The following is a 27,887-nucleotide window of genomic DNA, read 5'->3' as shown; positions in this document are numbered from 1 at the left end:
ATAGTTAATTACATAAAAAGTATAAAAGTTAATGTAAAAAATATAATAAACATATCTATGATAGCTAATAACAAAAAACTACAATAGTTAACATAAAAACTAACAATTAACAAAAAACTACAATCGATAACATAAAAACTACAATAGTAAACATAAATCTATGAGTCAATAACAAAAACTATAATAGTTACCATAAATCTATGATGGTAAAAAACATTATAACTACCAGTTATTAACTATGAAGGTTTTCCTGTTAACATAAACACTAAAATAGTTAAGACTAGCATAGTTAACATTATAAAACTAATAATTAATATCATGACTAGTTAAAAGATAAAAAAATAGATAACATAAATCCTAACAAGGTGGGCGGGGCTGTTCATGTTTATTAACACCTTAATCACAAAAACTAACAAAGTGGGCGGGGCTGGTTATGATTAATAACACCTTAATAACAAAAACTAACAAGGTGGGCGGAGCTCTTTATGATTAATAACACCTTAATAACAAAAACTAACAAGGTGGGCGGAGCTGTTTATGATTAATAACACCTTAATAACCAAAACTAACAAGGTGGGCGGAGCTGTTTATGATTAATAACACCTTAATAACAAAAACTAACAAGGTGTGTGGAGATGTTTATGATTAATAACACCTTAATAACATATAAACTAACAAGGTGGGCAGGGCTGTTAATGTTTAATAACACCTTAATAACATATAAACTAACAAGGTGGGCGGGGCTGGTTGTGATTACTAACAAAAACTAACAAGGTGGGCAGAGCTGTTTGATTATTAACACCTTAATAACAAAATCTAACAAGGTGGGCGGAGCTGTTTATGATTAATAACACCTTAATTACATATAACTAACAAGGTGGGCGGGGTTGGTTGTGATTAATAGCATACAAACTAAATAGGTGGGTGGAGCTGTTTATGATTAATAACACCTTAATAAGAAAAACTAACAAGGTGGGCGGCGCTGTTTATGATTAATAACACCTTAACATAAAAACTAACAAGGTGGGCGGGGCTGTTTATGATTAATAACACCTTAACATAAAAACTAACAAGGTGGGCGGGGCTGTTAATGATTAATAACACCTTAATAACATAAATTAACAAGGTGGGCGGGGCTGGTTGTGATTACTAACAAAAACTAACAAGGTGGGCGGGGCTGGTTATGATTAATAGCATACAAACTAACAAGGTGGGCGGGGCTGGTTATGGTGAACATAAAAAGTAACAAGGTGCCGTGGTCTAGTACGTACCCGGGTCGACTAGTTTTCGGGCCATGTGTTCCAGGCTGGTGATCTCCTCCTCCTGAGGTGCGTGGATGACCATGGTGGTGGAGCCCAGGATGCTGAGCAGGCAGCCCAGTTTGCCGTGAAGGTTTAAGCGCTCGCTCAGGAAGTACGAGGACAAGATGGCGCTGAAAACAAAGGTGGCGAGTCAGCATCTTACTGGCTGGGCGGCCATTGCGGAGAGGTGTTCAAGTACCTGACCAACACGCTGAGCGCTCCCAGAGGTGTGACCAAGGTGGCGGGGGCGAAGGCGTACGCCGCAAAGTTGGCCAGCTCACCTGCGCCCACTGAAACACACTCATCAGTGACTATGGTAGTAATCATCATTATAACTATTATGTTGCAGGAGAACTACTTACTTGAGAGGAGTCCTGCCCACCACAGACACTCCTTCAAGTACGCATGACCACCTTGACCTGAAACATCACTACTTTTATTACTCATGCACAACTTGTATTATTCATACACAACTTTTATTACTCAAACACAACATATGTATTCATGCACAACATATTCATTCATACACAATATATTTATTTATACACAATATATTTATTCATGCACAATATATTTATTCATGCACAGTATATTCATGCACAATATATTTATTCATGCACAATATATTTATTCATGCACAGTATATTCATGCACAATATATTTATTCATGCACAGTATATTCATGCACAATATATTTATTCATGCACAATATATTTATTCATGCACAGTATATTCATGCACAATATATTTATTCATGCACAATATATTTATTCATGCACAGTATATTCATGCACAATATATTTATTCATGCACAACATACGATTTGACCGCTCACACTTGAACATCCATCCATCCATTTTCTACCGCTTATTCCCTATCGGGGTCGCGGGGGGCGCTAGCGCCTATCTCAGCTACAATCGGGCGGAAGGCGGGGTACACCCTGGACAAGTCGCCACCTCATCGCAGGGCCAACACAGATAGACAGAAAACATTCACACTCACATTCACACACTAGGGCCAATTTAGTGTTGCCAATCAACCTTCACGGGGGCAGAGGGGTTAGTGCGTCTGCCTCACAATACGAAGGTCCTGCAGTCCTGGGTTCAAATCCAGGCTCGGGATCTTTCTGTGTGGAGTTTGCATGTTCTCCCCGTGAATGCGTGGGTTCCCTCCGGGTACTCCGGCTTCCTCCCACTTCCAAAGACATGCACACTTGAACATATGTATGAATATTCATGTACACACCATAACTACACTATAAATGTATGTCAACATAAACAATAATTTGAGTATGTATAATCAATTATGTAAACTAGGGCTGGGTGATATATCGATATACTCGATATATCGCGGGTTTGTCTCTGTGCGATATAGAAACGACTGTATCGTGATATTTTTTAGAGTGTCCGCCCTGAGATCGGTAGGTTGTGAGTTCAAACCCCTGCCGAGTCATACCAAAGACTATAAAAATGGGACCTTTACCTTAATGGGCGCTACAGATTACTAGATGTCCAATAATGGCTTTTTTGCCGATATTCCGATATTGTCCAACTCTAAATTACCGATTCCGATCCAAACCGATACCGATACATATATTAGTCGTGGAATTAACACATTATTATGCCAAATTTTCATGTGATGCCCCACTATCAACCGATACCGATATATATATTAGTCGTGGAATCACACATTATTATGCCAAATTTTCATGTGATGCCCCATTGGATGCAATAAACAATGTAACAAGGTTTTCCAAAATAAATCAACTCAAGTTATGGAAAAAAATGCCAATATGGCACTGCCATATTTATTATTGAAGTCACAAAGTGCATTATATTTTTTATAATGCCTCAAAACAACAGCTTGGAGTTTGGGACATGCTCTCCCTGAGAAAGCATGAGGAGGTTGAGGTGGGAGGGATAGGGGGTAGCGGAGGGATGTATAATGTAGCATCCCGGAAGAGTTAGGGCCGCAAGGGGTTCTGGGTATTTGTTCTGTTGTGTTTATTTTGTGTTACGGTGCGGATGTTCTCCCTAAATGTGTTTGTCATTCTTGTTTGGTGTGGGTTCACAGTGTGGCGCATATTTGCAACAGTGTTAAAGTTTTTTATACGGTCACCCTCAGTGTGACCTGTATGGCTGTTGACCAAGTATACTTTGCATTCACTTGTGTGTGTGAGAAAAGCTGTAGATATTATGTGACTGGGCCGGCACGCAAAGGCAGTGACTTTAAGTGTTATAGGCGCTCTGTACTTCTCCCCATGTCCGTGTACAAAGTGGCGTTTTAAAAAGTCATGAATTTTACTTTTTGAAATCGATAACGATTATTTTGAATCCGATACCGATAATTTACGATATTACATTTTTAAGCATTTATCGGCCGATAATATTGGACATCTCTAATTGTGATACCTATCCCAAAAACATGTTCATCTCAACAACGTAGTGATTTAGACAAGTTGCATTAATGTCATTAATCATGAAAATATTTTTGAAAATTGTTAAAGGCCTGGTCATGTCTTCTACAGAGGGACTTGATCCACTACAACAGGCCAGGGCAATTATTTCGACTCGGGGGCCAAATTTAGAGAAAAAAATGTGTGTGGGGGGCCAATATTATCTTTAGGAACACTAATGCAAAAACTCATATTAATGACTGATTGAATGCTAAAAACGTTATGACAGACTGCCTAAAAAACGGACTGGAATTTCACATTTTTTTTTACTGAATGAGACCCCCAGAATGTACATGAAAATAAAGAATTTGAGATTTACAATATTAACTATGAAGGATAAAACACTGAATATTGACATTTGAACGTCACAACCCCTCTTCATCCATATATACAAACACAGCAAAATATGATTGCCAAGGGTAAAAAAAACAACAACCCCAAAACACCTACAATCTGATATATCTCTGATACACCACTAAGCTGTAGAACTTTGTTGTAAAAATCTCCTTCCGCATCTGTCCCAGACACCCACATTTTAGGGTCTGAAAACACTCAGTGGAAACGCTCCCCACCCACACTGCTTGGTGCCTCGTCTGATTTAGATTACCATAGTAACTAATTAGATTACCATAGTAACTAGTATATCATGCAAAAGTGCAGATACCAACCATTGAAAGACTTAGTATAGTTCAAGACTTACGGTCATTAGAAAATATCACTGCTCATCATAATGGCAGCTACACTTTCCAGCTTAAAGATCTAAAAAAAATTTATTTGGGAATGTCCGGCGGGCCAGATTGAAAAGCTTAATGGGCCGCATGTGGCCCAGGCCTTAATTTGCCCAGGTCTGCACTACAATTTGCTGATCAAGCAGGGAAATGTGTAGATCAAGGGTCGGCAGCCTAAAATGCTGAAAGAGCCATATTGGACCAAAAATACAAAAACAAATCTGTCTGGAGCCGCATAAAAATAAAAGCCACATTACATACAGATAGTGTGTGATGAGATATACATTGAATTAAAAGGACTTAACGGAAACCAAATGAGCTCAAATATACCTACAAATGAACCAAAATGAAGCAATATGTACATACGCTAGCCTAAATTGCATGTTAGCATCATTTAGTTTGCAGTCATGCAGTGATCAAATATGTCTGATTATTACTCCACACAAGTCAATAACATCAACAAAACTAACCTTTGTGCATTCATGCACAGCGTTAAAAGTTTGGTGGACAAAATGAGACAGAAAAAGAAGTGACATAAAACACGTCTTAGTAAGTCGGAGAAAGTTATACATGAAAACAAACTACGGTGAGTTCAAGGACCGCCAAAATTAGTAGGACAAAACGGCGCTCGCCAAAAACTCGAATCAATGAAGCATGTTTAATAAAAACAGTGTGCTTTATAACAATTCGGAAGGTTTGTGTCATGTTTGTCCTCCTACACAAACCATATTAAAACAAAAAACATGTATTTTTTCCCTGATCTGTTTCCATTTTTCATACATTTTTGAAAAAGCTCCACAGAGCCAATAGGGCGGCGCTAAAGAGCCGCATGCGGCTCCCTCTATTCTTCACGATTAACGCATGAGAGCGCCATAACAGATTTCATCTCCTGGTGTGACTAACTTTTTGCATTTAAATGTATCTAAAACCAAATAATGAACTATTTATTTTAGACGTAAGAAAGACATTTCTATGGAGTGCATCATATATAACAAAATTGTTGACATTGTTTCATCATATACATATTTGGGGACGTTTTTTGACAACCAGCTCAAGTTTGATGTGAACATTTGATAGTAAAGCATCTTCTCAGGAAATTAAATGATTTCTCTGTCAGGCATTTTATACTCTGTTGTTTTTAGCAAACATTTATTGAGAGTCTTATGTGTTTTTCTTTTATTTGTTGGTTTCACTGTCTTTCAGTTAAAGAACGAAACAGCCTGACTAGTATTGTTAAGTCTTGCTCTGATATTACTGGAGTAAAATTAAGAGACTTGAACTTCTTATGCAACCAGCAAATCCTCCGAAAAGTAAAGAGCATCTCAGCCTCCCCGAGCCATGTCCTTGTGGGGGAATTCTCTCTGTAGCCTTCCATTGAGTAAAACAAATTACTTTTCCAAATCTTTTATCCCCTCTGCACTTAGACTCTTAAACTTTTATATTTTTCACAGTGTTGTATTGTTTATGTACCGTATTTTTCGGAATATACGTCGCACCGGCCGAAAATGCATAATAAAGAAGGAAAAAAACATATGTCGGACTGGAGAGTGTAAGTCGCATTTTGGAGGGAAATTTATTTGATAAAATCCAACACCAAGAATTTACATTTGAAAGCCAATTTAAAATAAATAAAGAATAGTGTACAACAGGCTGAATAAGTGTACGTTATATGAGGCATAAATAACCAACTGAGAAGGTGCCTGGTATGTTAACGAAACATATTATGGTAAGAGTCACTCAAATAACTCCTCATCATCATAGGCATCCGTCCGTCAGTAGAGACAATGGGTTGCGCCTGGGGGGAGTTCATTCTTTCTTGAGTCAATGATTCCTCCCACCGTCAAAGCTGGCGCCAATTGGGCATAACTTAAGACTGCCAGCTTCTGTGTTGTGTCCTCCCTTTTGGGGGGAGGCTGGAGTGACCTCTCCGTGGCACAAGCCTGGGCAGAAAGTATGGAGATATTGGGTTGCCCAGACATCAAGATCCCCCTGTCGCCCGTGTCGATGTGGCCCAGAGGAAAGCAAGGCAATACATCTGGCATCGGTGTGGCTGCAGGAGCTGCCGGCGGGGGGTCAACAATGACACCCAGTCGCCTCAGGTGCTCCACTCCTGATTTTCTGTCTGGGTTTTCTCCCGTAGCCATTCCTTCTCTCAAAGGTACCACAAGGCAGCGGGTGGGGGTGGGGGTGACAACTATTTGACCCATAGATGGGGCAGTGGTTGGTGGAATCCAGGGCGTGTCTGCACACCTCGCCTCTGGGGCCCACTTCTGCTCCGAGATCCCCTTCAGTTTAGCCTGGGACCGCGAGGTCCCAGTTACCCTGTGTAGCCGCGAGGAGGCACTGTAGGAGTCCTGGTGGTGGAGAGGCTGTGTACCGGCAAGAGGAGGCTTACGCGCTCGGCTCCGATTTTCACCCCCCATAGGGAGGGCTAACCGGTGGCAGTAGCTGGAAGCAGACAGTAGCAGGCAGAAGCAGCATGCAACATGCGCTAACTACAAGCACTTCTACGCCGTGCTACTGCACTGACGCATCACACACACCCTGTTTTACAAACAACACATTCAAATAACTATAACATATAGAACATGCTATACGTTTACCAAACAATCTGTCACCCCTAATCGATAAAGCCATGAAATCTTCTTCCTCGATGTCGCCTCTAAACAACTCTGCCAACTCCAAAGGTATGCGCCACTTCCTCTTATCGTTTTTTTGGTGCATATTTCACTACGGCCAGCTTGTAATCTGCAGTACATGATTTCCTTTTCGGTGCCATTTTTGTTGAGCCCTTCTCAGTTTTTATAAGTTACCGCTAACGATGAAATGATTCATATTAATAGCTACGGCAGTAGCATATAGCATATAGCAGTTGACATTCCATGACCCACAATGCACTTCTGCCATGACCCTCCCCCAGCGAATTCTTATTGGTCGACGTGTGTGTGACGATTGCTGACATTTTCTTTGTCTCTTCCACGAATGAGATAAGGAATATAATTTGATAATGTTAATAATTTCACACATAAGTCGCTCCGGAGTATATTTCGCACCCCCAGCCAAACCATGAAAAAAACTGCGACTTATAGTCCAAAAAATACGGTATACATTGTGAGACATGTAGGCTTTGTGAACCACGACAACATGCTGCTCAAATTGAATTGCCCCTTGAGGGATTAATAAAGTTGTTTGAACCGAATTGAACACAGTATTGTGGCGTGTACTTCTAATGCACGAAAAGTACTTCATTGTGAAATAAGCGGCCATTTGCTATTGTTGTACACGATGCAGAGACGGCAAGAAGCACTGGAATGTTTACGAAAGTGACACGACTGGTTCTCACAAAGTCTGGAGACGTTCCTCACCTGCCCGCATGGATCCCTTCCTGGCCAGCCGGAGCAGACCTTTCTTCTTGAGGATGAAGCTGCCGCCGATGAAGAGGCTGGAGCTGACAGCCAAGGCCAGGCCCACGTAGAAGTCGTACTTGCCCCGGTCCTGCGCCATGACCAGGCCGGATGTGCTGTTGTCCCCGTGCCGCTCGCTCACATCGGCCGCCAGGCAGGTGAGAAGCCGCCGCTCGGAGGAAGCAGACGCGCAGCTCAAGCTGAGCCACACACCTGGGAGCAAAACAATGCCAGGTAAAAATGTAGATTCTCTTCATTACTGCACAGAAACGCACCCTTTCCCCCGCCGCATGACGTCACATTGGGGTGATGGTATGACTCCCCCTCGCTAAAGCTGCACTCCATGGCGGACACGTTCATCTCGTTAAAGCGGGAGCTCGCATCGAAACTACACCTGCCCTCAAGGTGTTGCGTCATACGTCAAGAAAAGGCTTGTAATTCAGGTGTTGTGCAAAAATGTGAATGCCTGCCAAAAACTGATTTCCTGTCTCGGGAGCGCAACACTCACTAAACCTGCATTTCTGGTCTTGGTCTGTCCACAGTACATTACTAGGTATAAACACTTTATCTTAATGTTATTGCAATGCTACGTGCAAAAAGGTACCGTATTTTTCGGACTATATGTCGCAGTTTTTGTCATAGTTTGGCCGGGGGTGCGACATACTTAATAACATACATTAACAAAGTGGGCGGGGCTGTTTATGTTTATTAACACCTTAGTAACAAAAACTACCAAGGTGGGCGAGGCTGTTTATGATTAATATCATCTTAATAACATAAAATCTAACAAGGTGGGCGGGGCTATTTATAATAATAACACCTTAACAACAAAAACCAACAAAGTGGGCGGGGCTGTTTGTTTATTTACACCTTAGTAACATAAACTAACAAAATGGGCGGGGCTGTTTATGATTAATAACACCTTAATAACAAAAACTAACAAGGTGGGCGGGGCTGTTTATGATTAATAACAAAAACTAACAAAGTGGGCGGGGCTGTTTATGTTTATTAACACTTAAATCTTGCAAATGCAAAAAGTAGTTTTTCACTCAATATGACAATAATGTTCTTGGAATCCTGAGATCTCGCTGCTGTGTTGGATCCGCTTTGGACTGGACTCTCGCGACTGTGTTGGATCCATTATGGACTGATCTTTCACAGTATCATGTTCTCATATGTTCTCATAGTCATCAGCATCATCAGTATCACAGTATCATGTTCTCATAGTCATCATTGTCACCGACGTCCCACTGGGTCATTATTGTCACCGATGTCCCACTGGGTGTGAGTTTTCCTTGCCCTTATGTGGGCCTACCGAGGATGTCGTAGTGGTTTGTGCAGCCCTTTGAGACACTAGTGATTTAGGGCTATATAAGTAAACATTGATTGATTGATTGATTGATTGATAATGCAAAAGTAACAAAAACTACCAAGGTGGGCGAGGCTGTTTATGATTAATATCGTCTTAATAACATAAAAACTAACAAGGTGGGCGGGGCTGTTAATGTTTATTAAAACCTTAGTAATAAAATCAAACAAGGTGGGCGGGGCTGTTTATAATAATAACAACAACTTAACAACAAAAACTAACAAAGTGGGCGGGGCTGTTTGTTTATTTACACCAGTGGTTCTCAATCTTTTTTCAGTGATGTACCCCTGTGAACATTTTTTTAATTCAAGTACCCCCTAATCCGAGCAAAGCATTTTTGGTTGAAAAAGAGATAAATAAGTAATATACAGCACTATGTCATCAGTTTCTGATTTATTAAATTGTATAACGGTGCAAAATATTTCTATTTGGAAAAAATGATATAAAAATAAGTAAAAACTTGTTGAAAAATAAAAAAGTGGTTCAAATATAAAGATTACTACATATAGAAGTAATCATAAACTTAAAGTGCCCTCTTTGAGGATTGTAATAGAGATCCATCTGGATTCATCAACTTAATTCTAAACATTTCTCCACAGAAAAAGAAATCTTTAACATCAAAATTTATGGAACATGTCCACAAAAAATCTAACTGGCAACACTGAATATTGCATTGATGTATTTTTTTCCACAGTTTATGAACTTACATTCATATTTTGTTGAAGTATTATTCAATAAAAATATGTATAAAGGATTTTAAAATTGTTGCTATTTTTAAAATATTTCTAAAAAATCTCATGTACCTCTTGGCATACCTTCAAGTACCCCCAGGGGTACGCGTACCCCCATTTGAGAACCACTGATTTACACCGTAGTAACAAAAACTAACAAAATGGGCAGTACAGATGCGCGGTTTGTGGCCTCTTCCGCGGAGTCCGCGGATAAACGGGCGGGTGACATGGCGAAAAAATAGATTTTAAATACATTTGGACGGGTGGCGGTTGAACCATTCGGAAATATATATACATAGTTAAATGTTATGTTGAAGAGGTTCATTTAGCCTACTGACATGTATTTATAAATGGTTGATTTGTATAAGCTAGTAAGGTAAAGTGTTGTACCTGACAACACTTGATGGTACAATCCATATAACACGTCTCAGACAACGTCACGCTAACATCACGTGACACCTCTGATGAAGGCTGCAGAAGCAAGGTAGCCCAAACTTGTCAGGTACAACACTTTACCTTACTAGCCTATAGAAATCAACCATTTATAAATAGTTAAATGTTGTTACCCACATACAAAAAACGAGCAGCGCTCTTTGAAACAGTATGTGGGCATACTTTTATTTTGAAGTGTCTCGTGTGGTCTGTCGACGGATGTAAGGAAGCTACTTCCGGGTATGGCCAACGAGGTATTTGTTTGTCATTTGTTGGTATTTTACTTGGTAAAATGTTTGATCCACATGCTGTGCATGTTATTATTTGTACGTTTGTAACGTGCTTAATTTATCACAGTTTTCACGGTGAATTTGAAGAGAAAGGAAGCCTTCAAATAAATCAGTTCAAGAAAGCCATTGGCCCTAGTGCAGTGATGGGCAAACTACGGCCCGGGGGCCACATCCGGCCCGTTGGCCCTTTTAATCCGGCCCGCCAAATAGTAGAACACAATTAGGCAAAGATGTTTTGAGAATTGCCACAACAAAACTAATACTAGACTTCGACGCATTGGCAAAATAAATGGTGATCAACAACACTGCTTCTTCTGAAAGAGAGTGTAAGTGTTAACCCTGTAATACCACTTTTATGTTTCTTTGAGGTTATGATATGGTATTGTTGAAAATAGATGAATAGCCCATGTTTGGGAAGTCTACTCTTGGTTTCAACAGGTATGATATGCTTTGGAATGCATCATGTGTTCGCCTGGCCCGTCTGTCAAATTTCAATAGCCAATTTTGCATATGAGCCAAAAAGTTTGCCCACCCCTGCCCTAGTGTGTGAATGTGAGTGTGAATGTTGTCTGTCTATCTGTGTTGGCCCTGCGATGAGGTGGCGACTTGTCCAGGGTGTACCCTGCCTTCCGCCCGATTGTAGCTGAGAGGGGCGCCAGCGCCCCCCGCGACCCCGAAAGGGAATAAGCGGTAGAAAATGGATGGATGGATGGAAGAAAGCCATTATGTCTGTGCTAATTGGATTGAGTAACACTTTCTAACCCAAGGGTGCCCATTACGTCGATCGCGATCGACTGGTCGATCTCGGAGGGTGTGTCAGTCAATCTCAAGCCAGGCATTAAAAAATAGACATAAAAATGAGCAATCATCAATCATACCGAGACTTCACTTTCGTCAGTTGATTGACATTCTCGGCACCCGAGGATCTTGTGAGATGACGCTGGCTGCTGCGAGCTCATATTTAAGAAAAAAATCCCTAACAGGGCGGACGCAGAGAAACACATTTTATTTCTAGAGACTCCGTACCTACTGTCAAAACTCTAAAGACCGACTGCACAGTTCCTGTCTTCACCATAAAAGACCTGTTTCATCCTGCCTGTGCTAACAAAATAAGAGTCTCAGAAAGCTAGCGTGCACAAGCTAGCAAGCTACGGAGTTTGATGCCAATGTATTTCTCCCCCCCCCTCAGCGACCGCTTTCTCACTTGCTTGCCCACCCGCACACTCACTGACGTCACTCACCTGCTGCCAGACATTAAAGGGCCACACACATATGCTACTCTCATAACAAAGTGTTTAAAAACGAGTATGCAAGTTGGACAAATGAGATGCCAAATCCAACCACTTTCATGTGGTATTGGACAGAAAGGAGGACTTTTTTTTCCCCTCCATTTGAAAATGCGGACGTTATCAGCACCACTGTCTAATTCCAATCAATGCAAGTCATCAGAATCAGGTAATACACCAACTTATATTCTTGTCTTCATGAAAGAAAGGAATCTATGTGTGTTAAACATGCTTGTATTATCATTAAACACCATTAACTTGTTAACAAAAATGTCTCTTTCATCCATCCATCCATCCATCCATTTTCTACCGCTTATTCCCTTTTGGGGTCGCTGGCGCCTATCTCAGCTACAATCGGGCGGAAGGCGGGGTACACCCTGGACAAGTCGCCAACTTATCACAGGGCCAACACAGATGGACAGACAACATTCACACTCACATTCACACACTAGAGCCAATTTAGTGTTGCCAATCAACCTATCCCCAGGTGCATGTTTTTGGAAGTGGGAGGAAGCCGGAGTACCCGGAGGGAACCCACGCATTCACGGGGAGAACATGCAAACTCCCCACAGAAAGATCCCGAGCCTGGATTTGAACCCAGGACTGCAGGAAATTCGTATTGTGAGGCAGACGCACTAACCCATCTGCCACCGTGAAGCCAAATAAATAAATATAAATTATAAATAGGAATGAGGTAGATCTCCTCGACTTGGGTCAATTGAAAAGTAGCTCGCCTGCAGAAAAAGTGTGAGCGCTCCTGTTCTAACCTCACTAATGCCTTGCATCATCTATATTAGATATATAACAACAGGCGGGTGGCGGAGGGGTTGTGGTTTTGATAAAAAGTTGGTTAGGGTGATTGGCGGGTGGATGACGACTTTTGTGATGTGGTTGCGGATGAAATAATTGCCTATCCGCGCATCTCTAATGGGCGGGGCTTTTTACGATTATTAACCCCTTAGTAACAAAAACAATAGCCACCAAGATAAAGTGTTTGTTTTCTACCGAGTTACCCACTGTGGACAGACCAAGACAAGAAATACAGGTTCAACCGGAACAGGAAACCACTTTTTGGCAGGCACTCCCATTTTGGCACAACACCTGCTCCTGACGGAAGCCGGAAGTGACGCTGAGGTCACCTCCAGCCAGGTGAGCTTCGTCAGCAACAAGCTAGCCCGCACCTTAAACCCCGCAAACTTCGCGTCAATTTCAACTTTGGCGACGTGAAACCCCCGCGGCGTCGACGCAATTGTTGGCGTCGGCGCCGGGCTCGCACAGAAAGGCGAGTAAAAGGCACATGTTAGCGGCTAGCAAGAGTTGTTAGCTTGCGAAGCTAGCACGCCCTCGCTAGCCGAGTGGTTAGCGGTGAAAATGTGACTTTATTCGTGATTGAAGGATATTTAAAAAGTACCTCTCCGAAGACGCTTGCTTGGTTGACCACACAGCTGACATGCGGGAGACTTTCAGACCTCAACATTCTGAGGGCAACCGGCAACACACGCGTCGACACGGCAACTGAATGCGCGTGCGCGTCACGCTGGTGGAGGCGGACCGGGGTTGCCAGATGCGAAATGACAAATAATCGTACCAGATTCTTAATATTCCTGTATTCTGTGGCAAATTGTTACACATAATCTATTTGACGTTCCTGTTATTACCACAGACCACTGATAGAGTAGTTTGTGATGCAATTGTGCCTTTTAATTGTTAATTTTAATAAACTATCAATCAATCAATCAATGTTTACTTATATAGCCCTAAATCACTAGTGTCTCAAAGGGCTGCACAAACCACTACGACATCCTCGGTAGGCCCACATAAGGGCAAGGAAAGCTCACACCCAGTGGGACATCGGTGACAATGATGACTATGAGAACCTTGGAGAGGAGGAAAGCAATGGTGGGTCTAACATGATACTGTGAAAGTTCAATCCATAATGGATCCAACACAGTCGCAAGAGTCCAGTCCAAAGCGGATCCAACACAGCAGCGAGAGTCCCGTTCACAGCGGAGCCAGCAGGAAACCATCCCAAGCGGAGACGGATCAGCAGCGCAGAGATGTCCCCAGCCGATACACAGGCGAGCAGTACATGGCCACCGGATCGGGCCGGACCCCCTCCACAAGGGAGAGTGGGACATAGGAGAAAAAGAAAAGAAACGGCAGATCAACTGGTCAAAAAAGGGAGTCTATTTAAAGGCTAGAGTATACAAATGAGTTTTAAGGTGAGACTTAAATGCTTCTACTGAGGTAGCATCTCGAACTGTTACCGGGAGGGCATTCCAGAGTAGTGGAGCCCGAACGGAAAACGCTCTATAGCCCGCAGACTTTTTTTGGGGCTTTGGGAATCACTAATAAGCCGGAGTCCTTTGAACGCAGATTTCTTGCCGGGACATATGGTACAATACAATCGGCAAGATAGGATGGAGCTAGACCGTGTAGTATTTTATACGTAAGTAGTAAAACCTTAAAGTCACATCTTAAGTGCACAGGAAGCCAGTGCAGGTGAGCCAGTACAGGCGTAATGTGATCAAACTTTCTTGTTCTTGTCAAAAGTCTAGTTGATTGATTGGATCAATGTGGACCCCAACTTATATATAAAACTAGTGATGGGTTGATGACGCTTCATGTATCGTTTCGACACATCGCAAAACTGTATTGATACTGTGTCAATACTGTGTCACTAAATACTGACATCTGCTGGACATTAAAAATCCCTACAGGCAACCTATGGACCGACTTAACTGACACTGATTTTATGACCTAGTACAGGGGTGCCCATTACGTCGATCGCAAGCTACCAGTCGATTTAAAAAAAAAATAGACCTAAAAATGAGTGATCATCAATCTTCACCAAGACGTCACTTAAATGACATTCATGGTACCGGAGGGTCTTGTGAGATGACGCTGGCTGCTGCAAGATCATTATTATGAAAATATGACCGAGAGGAAGGCGAGAAACACTTTTTATTTCAACAGACTCTCGCGCCGTACCTTCCGTCAAAACTCTAAAGGCCGACTGCACATTTCCTATCTTCACAATAAAAGCCCTGCTTCATGCTGCCTGCGCTAACTAAATACAGAGTCTCGGAAAACTGGCGTGCACAAGCGATCCCTCAGAAAGCTGGCGTGCACATCACTTGTGCACGCCAGCTTTCCGAGACTCTTATTTTGTTAGCGCAGGCAGCATGAAGCAGGGCTTTTATTGTGAAGATAGGAAATGTGCAGTGGGCCTTTAGAGTTTTGACGGAAGGTACGGCGCGAGAGTCTGTTGAAATAAAAAGTGTTTCTCGCCTTCCTCTCTGTCATTTTTTCATAATAATGAACTGGCAGCAGCCAGCGTCATCTCACAAGACCCTCGGGTGCCGTGAATGTCAATCAAGCAAGCTACGGAATTTGCCGCCAATGTTTTTCTTGTAAAGTGTATGGAAGCTGGATGAATTAGATGCCAAAAACCAACCACTTTCATGTGGTATTGTACAGAAAGGACAACTTTTTTTCTCCTCCATTTGAAAATGTGGGCGTTATCATCATTACTGTCTGATTCCAATCAATGCAAGTCATCAGAATCAGGTAATACACCAACTTATATTCTTGTCTTTGTGAAAGAAAGACATCTATATGTGTTACACATGCTTGTATTATCATTAAACACATTTAACTTGTTTACAAAAATGTCTCTTTCATAAATAAATAAATATAAATGATATATATAAATGAGGTAGATCCCCTCGAGTTGGTCAATTGAAAAGTAGCTCGCCTGCAGAAAAAGTGTGGGCACCCCTGACCTAGTATATACAATAATATAAACCAAGTCATTGTAATTCATTTAGGATTATTTCATATCTTCAGTTAAATAAAAATATATTTTTATTTTTTTTAGATACAGTCAATAAATAACGTGAACATGATTGATTGATTGATTGAAACTTTTATTAGTAGATTGCACAGTTCAGTACATATTCCGTACAATTGACCACTAAATGGTATGCACATGTATCATAACATGGAAATCTAAGAGAACGTGTTGTGAATGAGGATACTTGTGGAGTGGGATTTTTTTTTGTATTTTTTTACATGTGCTCTGAATACGCACTGTTGATTGATTGATTGATCGAAACTTTTATTAGTATATTGCACAGTATAGAACATATTCCGTACAGTTGACCACTAAATGGTAACACCCGAATAAGTTTTTCAACCTGTTTAAATCGGGGTCCACGTTAATCAATTCAAAAGTTTGATCACATTAGGCCTGTACTGGCTCACCTGCACTGGCTTCCTGTGCACTTAAGATGTGACTTTAAGGTTTTACTACTTACGTATAAAATACTACACGGTCTAGCTCCAGCCTATCTTGCCGATTGTATTGTACCATATGTCCCGGCAAGATATCTGCGTTCAAAAGACTCCGGCTTATTAGTGATTCCTAGAGCCCAAAAAAAGTCTGCGGGCTATAGAGCGTTTTCCGTTCGGGCTCCAGTACTCTGGAATGCCCTCCCGGTAACAGTTCGAGATGCTACCTCAGTAGAAGCATTTAAGTCTCACCTTAAAACTCATCTGTATACTCTAGCCTTTAAATAGACCTCCTTTTTAGACCAGTTGATCTGCCGCTTCTTTTCTTTCTCCTATGTCCCCCCCTCCCTTGTGGAGGGGGTCCGGTCCGATGACCATGGATGAAGTACTGGCTGTCCAGAGTCGAGACCCAGGATGGACCGCTCGCCTGTATCGATTGGGGACATCTCTACGCTGCTGATCCGCCTCCGCTTGAGATGGTCTCCTGTGGACGGGACTCTCGCTGCTGTCTTGGATCCGCTTGAACTGAACTCTCGCGGCTGTGTTGGAGCCACTATGGATTGAACTTTCGCAGTATTATGTTAGACCCGCTCGACATCCATTGCTTTCGGTCCCTAGAGGGGGGGGGGTTGCCCACATCTGAGGTCCTCTCCAAGGTTTCTCATAGTCAGCATTGTCACTGGCGTCCCACTGGATGTGAATTCTCACTGGATGTGAATTTTTCTTGCCCTTTTGTGGGTTCTTCCGAGGATGTTGTAGTCGTAATGATTTGTGCAGTCCTTTGAGACATTTGTGATTTGGGGCTATATAATTAAACATTGATTGATTGATCATTGATAAAAAGGTAATGGATATGAGCTGGATTTGATCAAGTGCCCTAAGGAACTCAGCATGAAACAGCTACAATACTCCACTCTACCAACTGAGCTATCGAAGAAATTGTTCGTTAATGCTTCTTAATGTAACCGATAGGATGTTTGTGTGGGTGGGACAATGCTAGAAACTTTGAGAGAACAGGATGAAACGACAAGGAAATTCACAAAAATACCTTTTTTTTCCGATATATGATCAAAATTTTTTTTAAATTTTATTTAATCTTCTATTTTTTTCTCCCCCCCCCCTTGTTTACCTTTATCTCATCTTTTTTGTAAGGGGCGCTGGAAGCCGGCAGACCCGTCAGCGATCCTGTTCTGTCTCCCTGTAATGTTTGTCTAAACTTGAATGGGATTGTGTTGAAAATTTTAATTTTCCTGAAGGAACTCTCCTGACGGAATAAATAAAGTACTATCTAATCTATCTAATCTAATCTAATCTAAAATATTCCCACACGGTGGAAATGATCTCCGACGACGATAAAAGTACGAATGACCAACGACAGAAGTGCGGAGATTCTGTTGGCAGCAGCATCTGCTTGACAGATGCGCTTCCTTATAAACACAGCTTGCCGCGCAGGTGCTAGTGCGACACAGTTCGCGTATCGGTCATGTGACCAAAACAGCTCATGATCGGTCACGTGACTTTCTAGGAGCGATACGCAGGGTTTCACTCTATGAGCGCGACGCATGCGCCGATAAATAAAACTTATTCAGGTGTTACCATTTAATGGTCAATTGTATGGAATATGTACTGTACTGTGCAATCTACTAATAAAGGTATCAATCAATCAAAGTTCAACCCAACAATGATCCTTGTTGTGTTTTAGTTTTATCCCGCCTTCTCCTTTTCTGCACCTTTGTTATCAGTGTTTCATCCTCGGCAAGGGGCGGGACTCGTGGCGCACCTGTTCTCAATTAACCCGGCAGTATTTAGGCTCGTCACTGACACCTTGGCCTCGAACTCCTCTCGTGCATGCACCTGCTTCACCAGTCCCGGTAAGTTTTCACTACTTTGTCCTGAATTCCCTAACCTCTTGTGTGTTTATTTCCTAGTCCCCCTAAGGTAAAATGATTTCTTTTGTTAGCGTCGGCGCCGGGCTCGCACAGAAAGGCGAGTAAAAGGCACAGAGGTCGGCAGGTAAAAGGATTTCTTGTGTTGGACTCTTGCCTTGCTCAGTGTGCCCTGGCCCTTTCACCTACAGACTGTGTTGTCTGTCTAAAGATCAATAATACAGACGAGGCGTGTTGTCTGAGTTTTCAACGTTTACTTTTTTTTAGAAATGTGGCATCCTTCGCACGTTGTCACTCACGCAACCGAAGACATCTTCCTTCCGCTCGTCTTTCGTGGCTCCCTCGTGGCAAACATTTCTTCCGACGCTGCTCACGGCCACTTCTGACACCATGTGTTGTCTGTCTAAAGATCAATAATACAGACGAGGCGTGTTGTCTGAGTTTTCAACGTTTACTTTTTTTTAGAGCGTGCATATCACCACATCCAAACTGTCAACATGGCCACATACCACTCCGCGCATGCTCGTCACTCTCGTTGCATGCTGGGTAGTGTAGTTCTATTATTCCCTGGCTCATAACATCACACCGACCTCTCAGGAACCAATTTTGTCCAGATTACACGGTGTGCATTTCTGCCCCATCGCCCTTAGTTGTCTCTTTTTGTCTAATTACATTTTTTCATTTTTTTGTAATCCCACCTTGTCTCTTAATAAAAGGGCCCAAAAACAATTTTATTGTTGGAACGTCATCCAGGACAGTTTTTAAACGTTTTACTCGAAAGCATGTCATTTATTTGCAAAAAAAAAAAAAATCACGGTGTATTTTAAATAATAATATAATAAGTTATTTCAGGATGTGTTTTATGTATAATAGATTTTATCTTAAGTTATTTCAGGATGTATTTTAAATTTTCAAACCGCATAATTCTTGAGCGCAACCGGCAACACACGGCAACTGACTGCGCGTGCGCATCACGCTGCTTTAGGCTGACAGGGGTTGCCAGATGCGAAATGACAAATAATCGTACCAAATTCTTAATAGTCCCGTATTTTGTGGGAAATTATTACACATAAGCTTTTTGACGTTCCTGTTATTACCACAGACCGCTGATAGAATAGTTTCAAATGCAATTGTGCCTTTTAATGATTCATTTTAATAAACTAACAACCACCTTGTTAGTTTGACCAACCTTAAGAGTAAATGAGCCTGTTTGTGTAAAAAATATATTTTTTTTACCATATCTGTCAAGTGATTTTTTTTAATCAATTTGGATTAATCACGGGTGCCTACTTGTTTGCATAATTAAAATTGCTTTAAAAAAAAAAGAGCCTTTTTGATTGATTGATTGAAACTTTTATTAGTAGATCACACAGTACAGTACATATTCTGTACAATTGACAAACAAATGGTAACACCCTAATAAGTTTTTCAACTTAATCAATTCATGGAAATGTCATTCATTAGCAAAAACATTCTTTCAGGGTGTATTTTAAAAATAAGATTCAGTTTTAAAGTTATTTCAGGATGTATTTTATATATAATATCACATTTCATCTCAAGTTATTTCAGGATGTATTTCAAATGTCCAAACCTCAGCATTCTTGAGCGGAACCGGCAACACACGCGTCGACACGGAGACTTACTGCGCCTGCCAGAATCTTAATATTCTCGTATTTTGTGGGAAATTATGTTCTTTTTACTACTATAGACAGTTTATAGAAGACACAACAAACTCCCTTCTTGTCTCTCATGGTCACACACCTGTTGTTGTTCAATTGGGACTGACTAGCGACTGCATGACACCAAGGATCCGGAACAGAGAGACACGACCGGCTTGCAAACACACACATGCATCCACAAAAGAAATAGGCCACACACACACATACCCCGAAGAGCTGCAGCCTGCCACCGTAGCCCCCACTCCCTCCCCTCTGTTGCAAGTCTCGAGATGTATGTTGTAATATGTATATGTGCTTTGCTATGGAGGTTTTTTCCCATCCCAGACTGGGCCCCCTTAGGAGCCCTGTCTTGATTGTATTTTTGACTTTAAATGATCCTGTTTGTGTTTGCCAATAAGAAAAGTATTGAAGGGGTGAAACTATTGAACATTGTGCGATTTTTGCCAATTAAGGTAATCATATCAAATATTCAATTTGGAACACTAACCTACAGATGTGAGTGATTAATAAAAAAAAAAGGCAATATATGACTTATTTTTTAAATTTTTTATTACAGTCTTTAGGGTGCCTGGGATTTGGGGGGAGCACAAAAAAGGGGTACAAAAAATCAATATATTGTATTTATTAAAAAAAAAAAAGAACCCCGAATGGTTTAATTTTTCTGTGTGCGGTCCTCAGTTGCAAAAGTTTGGACCCCCCGTGTAATAGTGGTGAATAACGGTACTGCATCACGTTTTAATGGTGTCGAATGACTGTTACCATGGCGACCAACGTCATCAAACTGGGCTGACAGCCAGTTGAGTGCAGGTCGAATGTTTCACACCTGCTTCCCCCACTTTCTATTGCAAATATTTAAATTAGAGCTTTTGAAAATAACAACTCATGTGATTAATGACCAAAAATATTGCAATAATTATGTAGTTTAAGATTGATCACGCAATTTATTTTGATTTTAAAAAAAATTCTCACCATAGATGTCAAAATATTTTTTTAATCACATTTTGTCATTTGGATTAATCATGATTAATCACAGGGTTGCATATACGCTTAACAAAAGAGCCAAAATGCAATATTATTGTTGGAATGTCGTCCAGGACAATTTTTAAACGTTTTACTTGAAAGCATGTCATTTATTTGCAAAAAAAACAAAAAAGGTAACATTTTTATGTAAAGTTCTTTCAGGATGTATTTTACATATATTTATTTTTAAAGTTCTCTCAGGGTGTATTTAAAAAATAATAATTTGTTTCATCTCAAGTAGTTTTGGACTGTATTTTAAATATAATATTATGTTTTATATAAGTTCTTTCAGGATGTATTTTATATACAATATTTAGTTTTATTGGAAGTTCTTTCAGTATGTATTTTAAATATAATATATCTTTTTTATCGAAAGAGTTTCAGGATTTATTTTAAATATGATGTTTAGTTTCATCTAAAAGTTATTTCAGGATGTGTATTTTATTTTAAAGAAATAGTTTCATCTTAAGTTATTTCAAGATGTATTTTAAATGTAATATTTAGTTTTATCTCAAGTTTTTTCAGAATGTATTTTAAATGTAATATTTAGTTTTATTGAAAGTTATTTCAGGCTGTATTTTAAATATAATAAATAGTTTTAGCGAAAGTTATTTCATTATATATTCTAAATATGTTTAGTTTTATCAAAGTTATTTCAGAATGTAGTTTATTTAAAAAAATAGTTTAATCTTAAATTATTTCAAGATGTATTTCAAATGTAATATTTAGTTTTATCTCAATTTCTTTCAGAATGTATTTTAAATGTAATGTTTAGTTTTACCAAAAGTTATTTAAGGCTGTATTTTAAATATAATATTTAGTTTTATCGAAAGTTCTTTCAGAATGTATTTTAAATATGATATTTAATTTATCAAAAGTTATTTTAGGATGTATTTTAAATATAATATATAATTTTATCAAAAGTTATTTCCGGAAGTATTTTATTTAAAAAAATTTGTCTCATCTTAAATTACTTCAAGATACATTTAAAATATAAGATTTTTTTTTTATCTCAAGTTCTTTCAGAATGTATTTAGTTTTATTAAAAGATATTTCAAGATGTATTTTAAATATAATATTTAGTTTTATCGAAAACTTATTTCAGAATGTATTTTAAATCTGATATTTAGTTTTATTTAAAAAAAATTCAGAATGTATTTTAAATATAATATTTAGTTTTATCGAAAGTTATTTCAGGACGTATTTTAAATATATTTTGTTTTATCAAAAGTTATTTCAGGTTGTATTTTAAATATAATATTTAGTTTTATTGAAAGTTATTTCAGGATGTATTTTAAATATATTTTGTTTTATCTAAAGTTATTTCAGGATGTTTTTCATAACATTTATATAAGATTTTTCAAGTCATTTTGATAGTAGGCTAATATAAACACATCATGTGTTTATTTAACAAAATTAGCTTAATCTTAAATTATTTCAAGCTGTATTTTAAATGTAATATTTTTGTTTTGTCGTAAGTTATTTCAGGATGTATTTTAAATAAGATATATAGTTTTATCTGAAGTTATTTCAGGATGTATTTTATTAAAAAAAATGTTTCATCTTAAGCTATTTCAAGATGTATTTTAAATATATTTTGTTTCAGCTCAAGTTCTTTCAGAATGTATTTTATTTTATAACACTTATATAAGACTTTTGAAAGTCATTTTGATAGTAGGCTAATATAGGCACTTATAACATGTGTTGTCTTCATTATAACACTTTAATAAGGAGATACATTTTTTGCGGCTCCAGACAGATTAGTTTCCTTGTATTTTTGCTCTTTTTTGTATAGTATGGCTCTTTCACCATTTTGGGTTTCAGACCCCTGGGTTGAACCTAAGTGACTTTTTAATTATGTTTAAAAGTAATATGTGTCCTTAGCAGTAAAAAGAAGCAGAGTAAGGCGTAAGACCCACAATCAGTCCGTCTTCTGGCGAGTCCTCGTGTCCTCCCAGGAAATCGAAGCCTCCTGAGACATTCTGAGCAGAGCGACGCCGACGCACACCGTGGTGACGCCACAAAGTACGGCGAGGCCGTCGACTGCCGTCGGCGCCGCCCACTCCCTGAAGACCAGCGCCGACGCCAGCGGGACGGCACAAGTGAAGGCCGCAAAGTAAACGGCCTCGAAGGCGTCGCAGCGGAAAGACTCCAGCGCCTTGTTGATGTAGTAAAACTGGAGCAGGACGCCGGTGCCCAGCACTCCCAAGAGCCCCAGGAAAAGGGCAAGGGCGTGGCTGTCACGCGGTTCCTCGCCAAAGACGTGGCGTGCCGCCAGGCCGAGTCCTTTGCTGCTGGGCACGGTGAAGACGCCTAGCAGGGAGCATATGGACACGTAGACCGCCATGTTGGAGTGGCCGTACCGAGGAACCATCCATCCCATCAGCACCGCCAGCATCAGCACCACCGCCAGCAGGAAGCTCAGCAAGACTGCAAACAATGACATGTTTACACCAAGAACTGAACCATGTCCTGAAAGGTCAACAAGACTGCAAACAATGACATTTTTACACCAAGAACTGAACCATGTCCTGAAAGGTCAACAAAATAGGCAAAGTGATGTGCACGCCAGCTTTCTGAGGGATCACTTGTGCACGCCAGTTTTCCGAGACTCTGTATTTAGTTAGCGCAGGCAGCATGAAGCAGGGCTTTTATTGTGAAGATAGGAAATGTGCAGTCGGCCTTAAGAGTTTTGACGGAAGGTACGGCGCGAGAGTCTGTTGAAATAAAAAGTGTTTCTCGCCTTCCTCTCGGTCATATTTTCATAATAATGATCTTGCAGCAGCCAGCGTCATCTCACAAGACCCTCCGGTACCGTGAATGTCATTTAAGTGACGTCTTGGTGAAGATTGATGATCACTAATTTTTAGGTTTATTTTTTTTAAAAGCCTGGCTGGAGATCGACTGACACACCCCCCGCGGTCGACTGGTAGCTCGCGATCGACGTAATGGGCACCCCTGGTCTAAAGCAATGGTCCTCAGTTTTTTTCTCTCCCGCCCCCAAGAGACAAAACCATTTTCACGCTCTCCCCTTCAGTTAATACTTATTTTTTATCTGTAGGTGTCAAGATTTTTTTTTTAACTAACACTAAATATGCTGTTACGCTATTGCCTCTCATGACCCTCTAAAAGACTAAATGGTTTTCACGCCCCCCCTTTAGTTAATGTTAATTTTTTAATCTGTAGGTGTCAAGATTGTTTTTTTACTAACACTAAATATGCTGTTACACTATTGCCTCTCACGTCCCTCTAAGAGACAAAATGGTTTTCACGCCCCCCTCCCTTTAGTTAATGTTAGTTTTTTAATCTGTAGGTGTCAAGATTGTTTTTTTACTAACACTAAATATGCTGTTACGCCATTGCCTCTCACGCTCCTCTAAGAGACTAAATGGTTTTCACGCCCCCCCCCTTTAGTTAGTTTATTTTTTATCTGTAGGTGTCAAGATTTTTTTTTTTACTAACACTAAATATGCTGTTACGCCATTGCCTCTCACGCTCCTCTAAGAGACTAAATGGTTTTCACGCCCCCCCCTTTAGTTAGTTTATTTTTTATCTGTAGGTGTCAAGATTTTTTTTTTTAACTAACACTAAATATGCTGTTACGCTATTGCCTCTCATGACCCTCTAAAAGACTAAATGGTTTTCACGCCCCCCCTTTAGTTAATGTTAATTTTTTAATCTGTAGGTGTCAAGATTGTTTTTTTACTAACACTAAATATGCTGTTACACTATTGCCTCTCACGTCCCCCTAAGAGACAAAATGGTTTTCACGCCCCCCTCCCTTTAGTTAATGTTAGTTTTTTAATCTGTAGGTGTCAAGATTGTTTTTTTACTAACACTAAATATGCTGTTACGCCATTGCCTCTCACGCCCCCTACAAGAGACATAATTGTTTACATGCCCCCCTTAAGGTAATGTTTATTTTTTTATGTGTTGGTGTCAAGATTGTTTTTTTACTAACACTAAATATGCTGTTATGCCATTGCCTCTCACGCCCCCTACAAGAGACATAATTGTTTTCATGCCCCCCTTAAGGTAATGTTTATTTTTTAATCTGTAGGTGTCAAGATTGTTTTTTACTAACACTAAAGATGCTGTTATGCCATTGGCTCTCACGCCCCCCCAAGTTAGCATTTTAGCATGCTAAAAATGCTAAATTTTTAGCATTTTAGCTAAAAAGTTAGCTAAAAGTGTCATTTTAGTATTTCACTAATGCATGCTATTGTTAGCATTTTATTATAGTACTCTTAGCTGATTTTGGTACTTGATGCATGTCAATGTTAGCAGGCTAGCATTCTAACTTATTTTCCAAGTACACAACACAGTAATATATTTGGGTATTTTACATATTTTAAAGTTAGCATTTTAGCATGCTAGATTATTTTAGCTAATTTAGCAGTTATAAATAAATAAATAAATGGGTTGTACTTGTATAGCGCTTTTCTACCTTCAAGGTACTCAAAGCGCTTTGACACTACTTCCACATTTACCCATTCACACACACATTCACACACTGATGGAGGGAGCTGCCATGCAAGGCGCTAACCAGCACCCATCAGGAGCAAGGGTGAAGTGTCTTGCTCAGGATACAACTGACGTGACGAGGTTGGTACTAGGTGGGGATTGAACCTGGGACCCTCAGGTTGCGCACGGCCAATCTCCCACCGCGCCACGCCGTCCCTACACATCAGTGTCCTATTTAATGCATTAATGCATGCTATTGTTAGCATCTTATCATAGTACTTTTACCTGATTTTGGAACTTGATGCATGCTAACGTTAGCAGGCTAGCATTTTAAAAACATTTTCCAAGTACCCACCTCATAATATATTTTGGTATTTGACGAATGTTAAAGATCACATTTTAGCATGCTAGATTATTTTAGCTAATCTAGCAGTTGTACACCTCAGTGTCCTATTTTAGTATTTCACAACTGCATGCTATTGTTAGCATTTCATCATAGTACTTTTACCTGATTTTGGTAATTGATGCATGCTAACGTTAGCATGCTAGCATTTTAAAAACATTTTCCAAGTACCCACCTCGTAATATATTTTGGTATTTGACCAATGTTAAAGATCACATTTTAGCATGCTAGATTATTTTAGCTAATTTAGCAGTTGTACACCTCAGTGTCCTATTTTAGTATTTCACAACTGCATGCTATTGTTAGCATTTCATCATAGTACTTTTACCTGATTTTGGAACTTGATGCACGCTAACGTTAGCATGCTAGCATTTTAAAAACATTTTCCAAGTACCCACCTCATAATATATTTTGGTATTTGACCAATGTTAAAGATCACATTTTAGCATGCTAGATTATTTTAGCTAATCTAGCAGTTGTACACCTCAGTGTCCTATTTTAGTATTTCACAACTGCATGCTATTGTTAGCATTTCAGCATAGTACTTTTACCTGATTTTGGAACTTGATGCATGCTAACGTTAGCAGGCTAGCATTTTAAACGCATTTTCCAAGTACACAACTCAGAGTAATATTTTGGTATTTGACATATGTTAAAGTTTTCATTTTAGCATGCTAGATTATTTGAGCTAATTTAGCAGTTATACACCTCAAAATGGATGGATGGACACCTCAGCGTTATAGTTTAGTATTCCACTAATAGCCTTTTTATCATAGTACCCTTAGCTGACTTTGGTACTTGATGCATGCCAACGTTGGCAGGCTAGCATTTTAAACATATTTTCCAAGTACCCATTTTAGAGCAATATATTTTGGTATTTGACGTATTTCAAAGTTAGCATTTTAGCATGCTAGATTATTTTAGCTAATTTAGCAGTTATTCACATCAGTGTCATATTTTAATAGTTCACTAATACATGCTGTTGTTAGCATTTTTATCTAATTTCTTTCCTTTACCTGACGCTATCTGATAACTGTTAGCATTTCGGTTTTAATTTTCAAAATGTTTCAGAAATTGCATGTTGTAGTTCTTTGAACAAAAACGTGTATATAGTACTGGGAAAACTACCAAAAATGGCCCCAGTATGTGGCCCTGTGTGGGAAAAAGTTTGGGCGGCCCTGGCTTCAAACATTGACCATACGGGTAAACACCGGTTGTACGATGGCAGTGGTTTGACCCTGGAACCGATTATTTCGGGTATGACGGCGTGATCACCTGGGTCGGCCAGCCTCTCCTCCAGCTCCTGCCGTGACGTCACGCCGCTCTCTGAGGCGGGCGCGTGCAGGACGAGCACCACGGAGCCGCCGCAACACAACACGCTGCCGAGCTTCCCCAGGGCGTTCATGTGCTCCCCCAGGATCCACGACGACAGCACGGCCCTGCCTCACCACACAAGCACACCCATGTGTCCACACACTGGGAGACATCCCACATAACGTCACGTTGGGAACTTACCCAAACAGAACCCCCAGGGCTCCCAGTGGCGTGACCATCACAGCGGGGGCCGCGTTGTAGGCCAGGAAATTCCCAATTTGACCTACAAGCACTTGATAGGGGCCACAATTGTAAACATGTCAGTGCACCTAACATAAATATGCACTGAAAAAAAAATATTAGGTAACAAAAAAAAAACCTCCAAAACGTTAACTTCCGGTTCAGTTGTACTTCCACGCCCAACCACTAGATGTCACCATACTCACTGGACAGAGTGCCACTCCACCAAACCACATTTTTGAGGTACGAAACACCTGAGAAAAACAACAATTGTTCAATTTACAAACCTAAATATTTTACAAGGACTTGAATGCAAAGTTAAAAAAGTACTTTTTGTTAGCTTATTACCTCTTTCTCGCGCGAGTAGTATTCCTTTTCTCTGCAGCACAAACGTCGAGCCGTTTATTAAACTAGAAACAACTGCTATCCCGACTCCAACCGTCGGCTTGGCGAACCCACTGGCGTCCAAGTCCAAAAACATTTCTACTGACGGATGGTTTGCCTAAAATACAAAATGTTTTCGCGTCTCTGGTTAACTCCGCCGGGATGCTTGGAGCTCGACCAGGAAGTCCTATCACGCGCATGCGCAGTT

The 27,887-nt window shown here is 40.2% G+C and overlaps 2 protein-coding genes and 1 long non-coding RNA gene across 4 annotated transcripts in view; 1 reads left to right on the top strand and 2 right to left on the bottom strand.

Annotated features, from left to right (window-relative positions):
• nipa2 (NIPA magnesium transporter 2) overlaps positions 1-13,563 on the bottom strand; it is a 17,944-nt gene extending 4,381 nt beyond the window's left edge. The window contains exons 1-5 of one of the 2 annotated variants that reach the window (XM_061887897.1): positions 13,408-13,563; positions 7,850-8,101; positions 1,664-1,720; positions 1,501-1,591; positions 1,272-1,432 (exon numbers count right to left, since the gene is read on the bottom strand). In XM_061887897.1, coding sequence (XP_061743881.1) covers positions 1,272-1,432; positions 1,501-1,591; positions 1,664-1,720; positions 7,850-7,988 — 448 coding nt within the window. In that variant the 5' untranslated portion in view covers positions 7,989-8,101; positions 13,408-13,563. Of the gene's footprint in view, positions 1-1,271; positions 1,433-1,500; positions 1,592-1,663; positions 1,721-7,849; positions 8,102-8,163; positions 8,330-13,407 lie in introns of those variants that run through there. The other variant, XM_061887896.1, reaches the window with a different exon arrangement.
• On the top strand, positions 12,761-23,617 carry LOC133543368 (uncharacterized). Its single transcript, XR_009804361.1, has 4 exons — positions 12,761-13,145; positions 18,032-18,160; positions 18,250-18,302; positions 22,759-23,617. It is a non-coding gene; the product is annotated as an uncharacterized LOC133543368 (long non-coding RNA).
• nipa1 (NIPA magnesium transporter 1) lies at positions 20,386-27,887 on the bottom strand. Its single transcript, XM_061887898.1, has 5 exons — positions 27,644-27,887; positions 27,502-27,549; positions 27,257-27,347; positions 27,017-27,180; positions 20,386-23,304 (listed from the first exon to the last, which is right to left on the bottom strand). Exons 1-5 carry the CDS (start codon positions 27,774-27,776, stop codon positions 22,796-22,798), a joined length of 945 nt encoding a protein of 314 aa, XP_061743882.1. The 5' UTR covers positions 27,777-27,887; the 3' UTR covers positions 20,386-22,795.

This window comes from Nerophis ophidion, linkage group LG26, assembly GCF_033978795.1.
Source record: "Nerophis ophidion isolate RoL-2023_Sa linkage group LG26, RoL_Noph_v1.0, whole genome shotgun sequence".
Lineage (NCBI taxonomy): Eukaryota > Metazoa > Chordata > Actinopteri > Syngnathiformes > Syngnathidae > Nerophis > Nerophis ophidion.
The sequence above is the reverse complement of the archived record's forward strand: the minus strand, read 5'-3'. Positions and strand labels throughout refer to the sequence as shown.

What these genes read in the sequence shown, in the direction of transcription:
- nipa1 (XM_061887898.1), bottom strand. Translation starts at nt 27,776, where the DNA reads ATGTTTTTGGACTTGGACGCCAGTGGGTTCGCCAAGCCGACGGTTGGA. An exon ending in ACTACTCGCGCGAGAAAGAG is followed by an intron (nt 27,550 to 27,643) that starts GTAATAAGCTAA and finishes TGTTTTTCTCAG; the next exon opens with GTGTTTCGTACCTCAAAAAT. An exon ending in GCCCTGGGGGTTCTGTTTGG is followed by an intron (nt 27,181 to 27,256) that starts GTAAGTTCCCAA and finishes GTGGTGAGGCAG; the next exon opens with GGCCGTGCTGTCGTCGTGGA.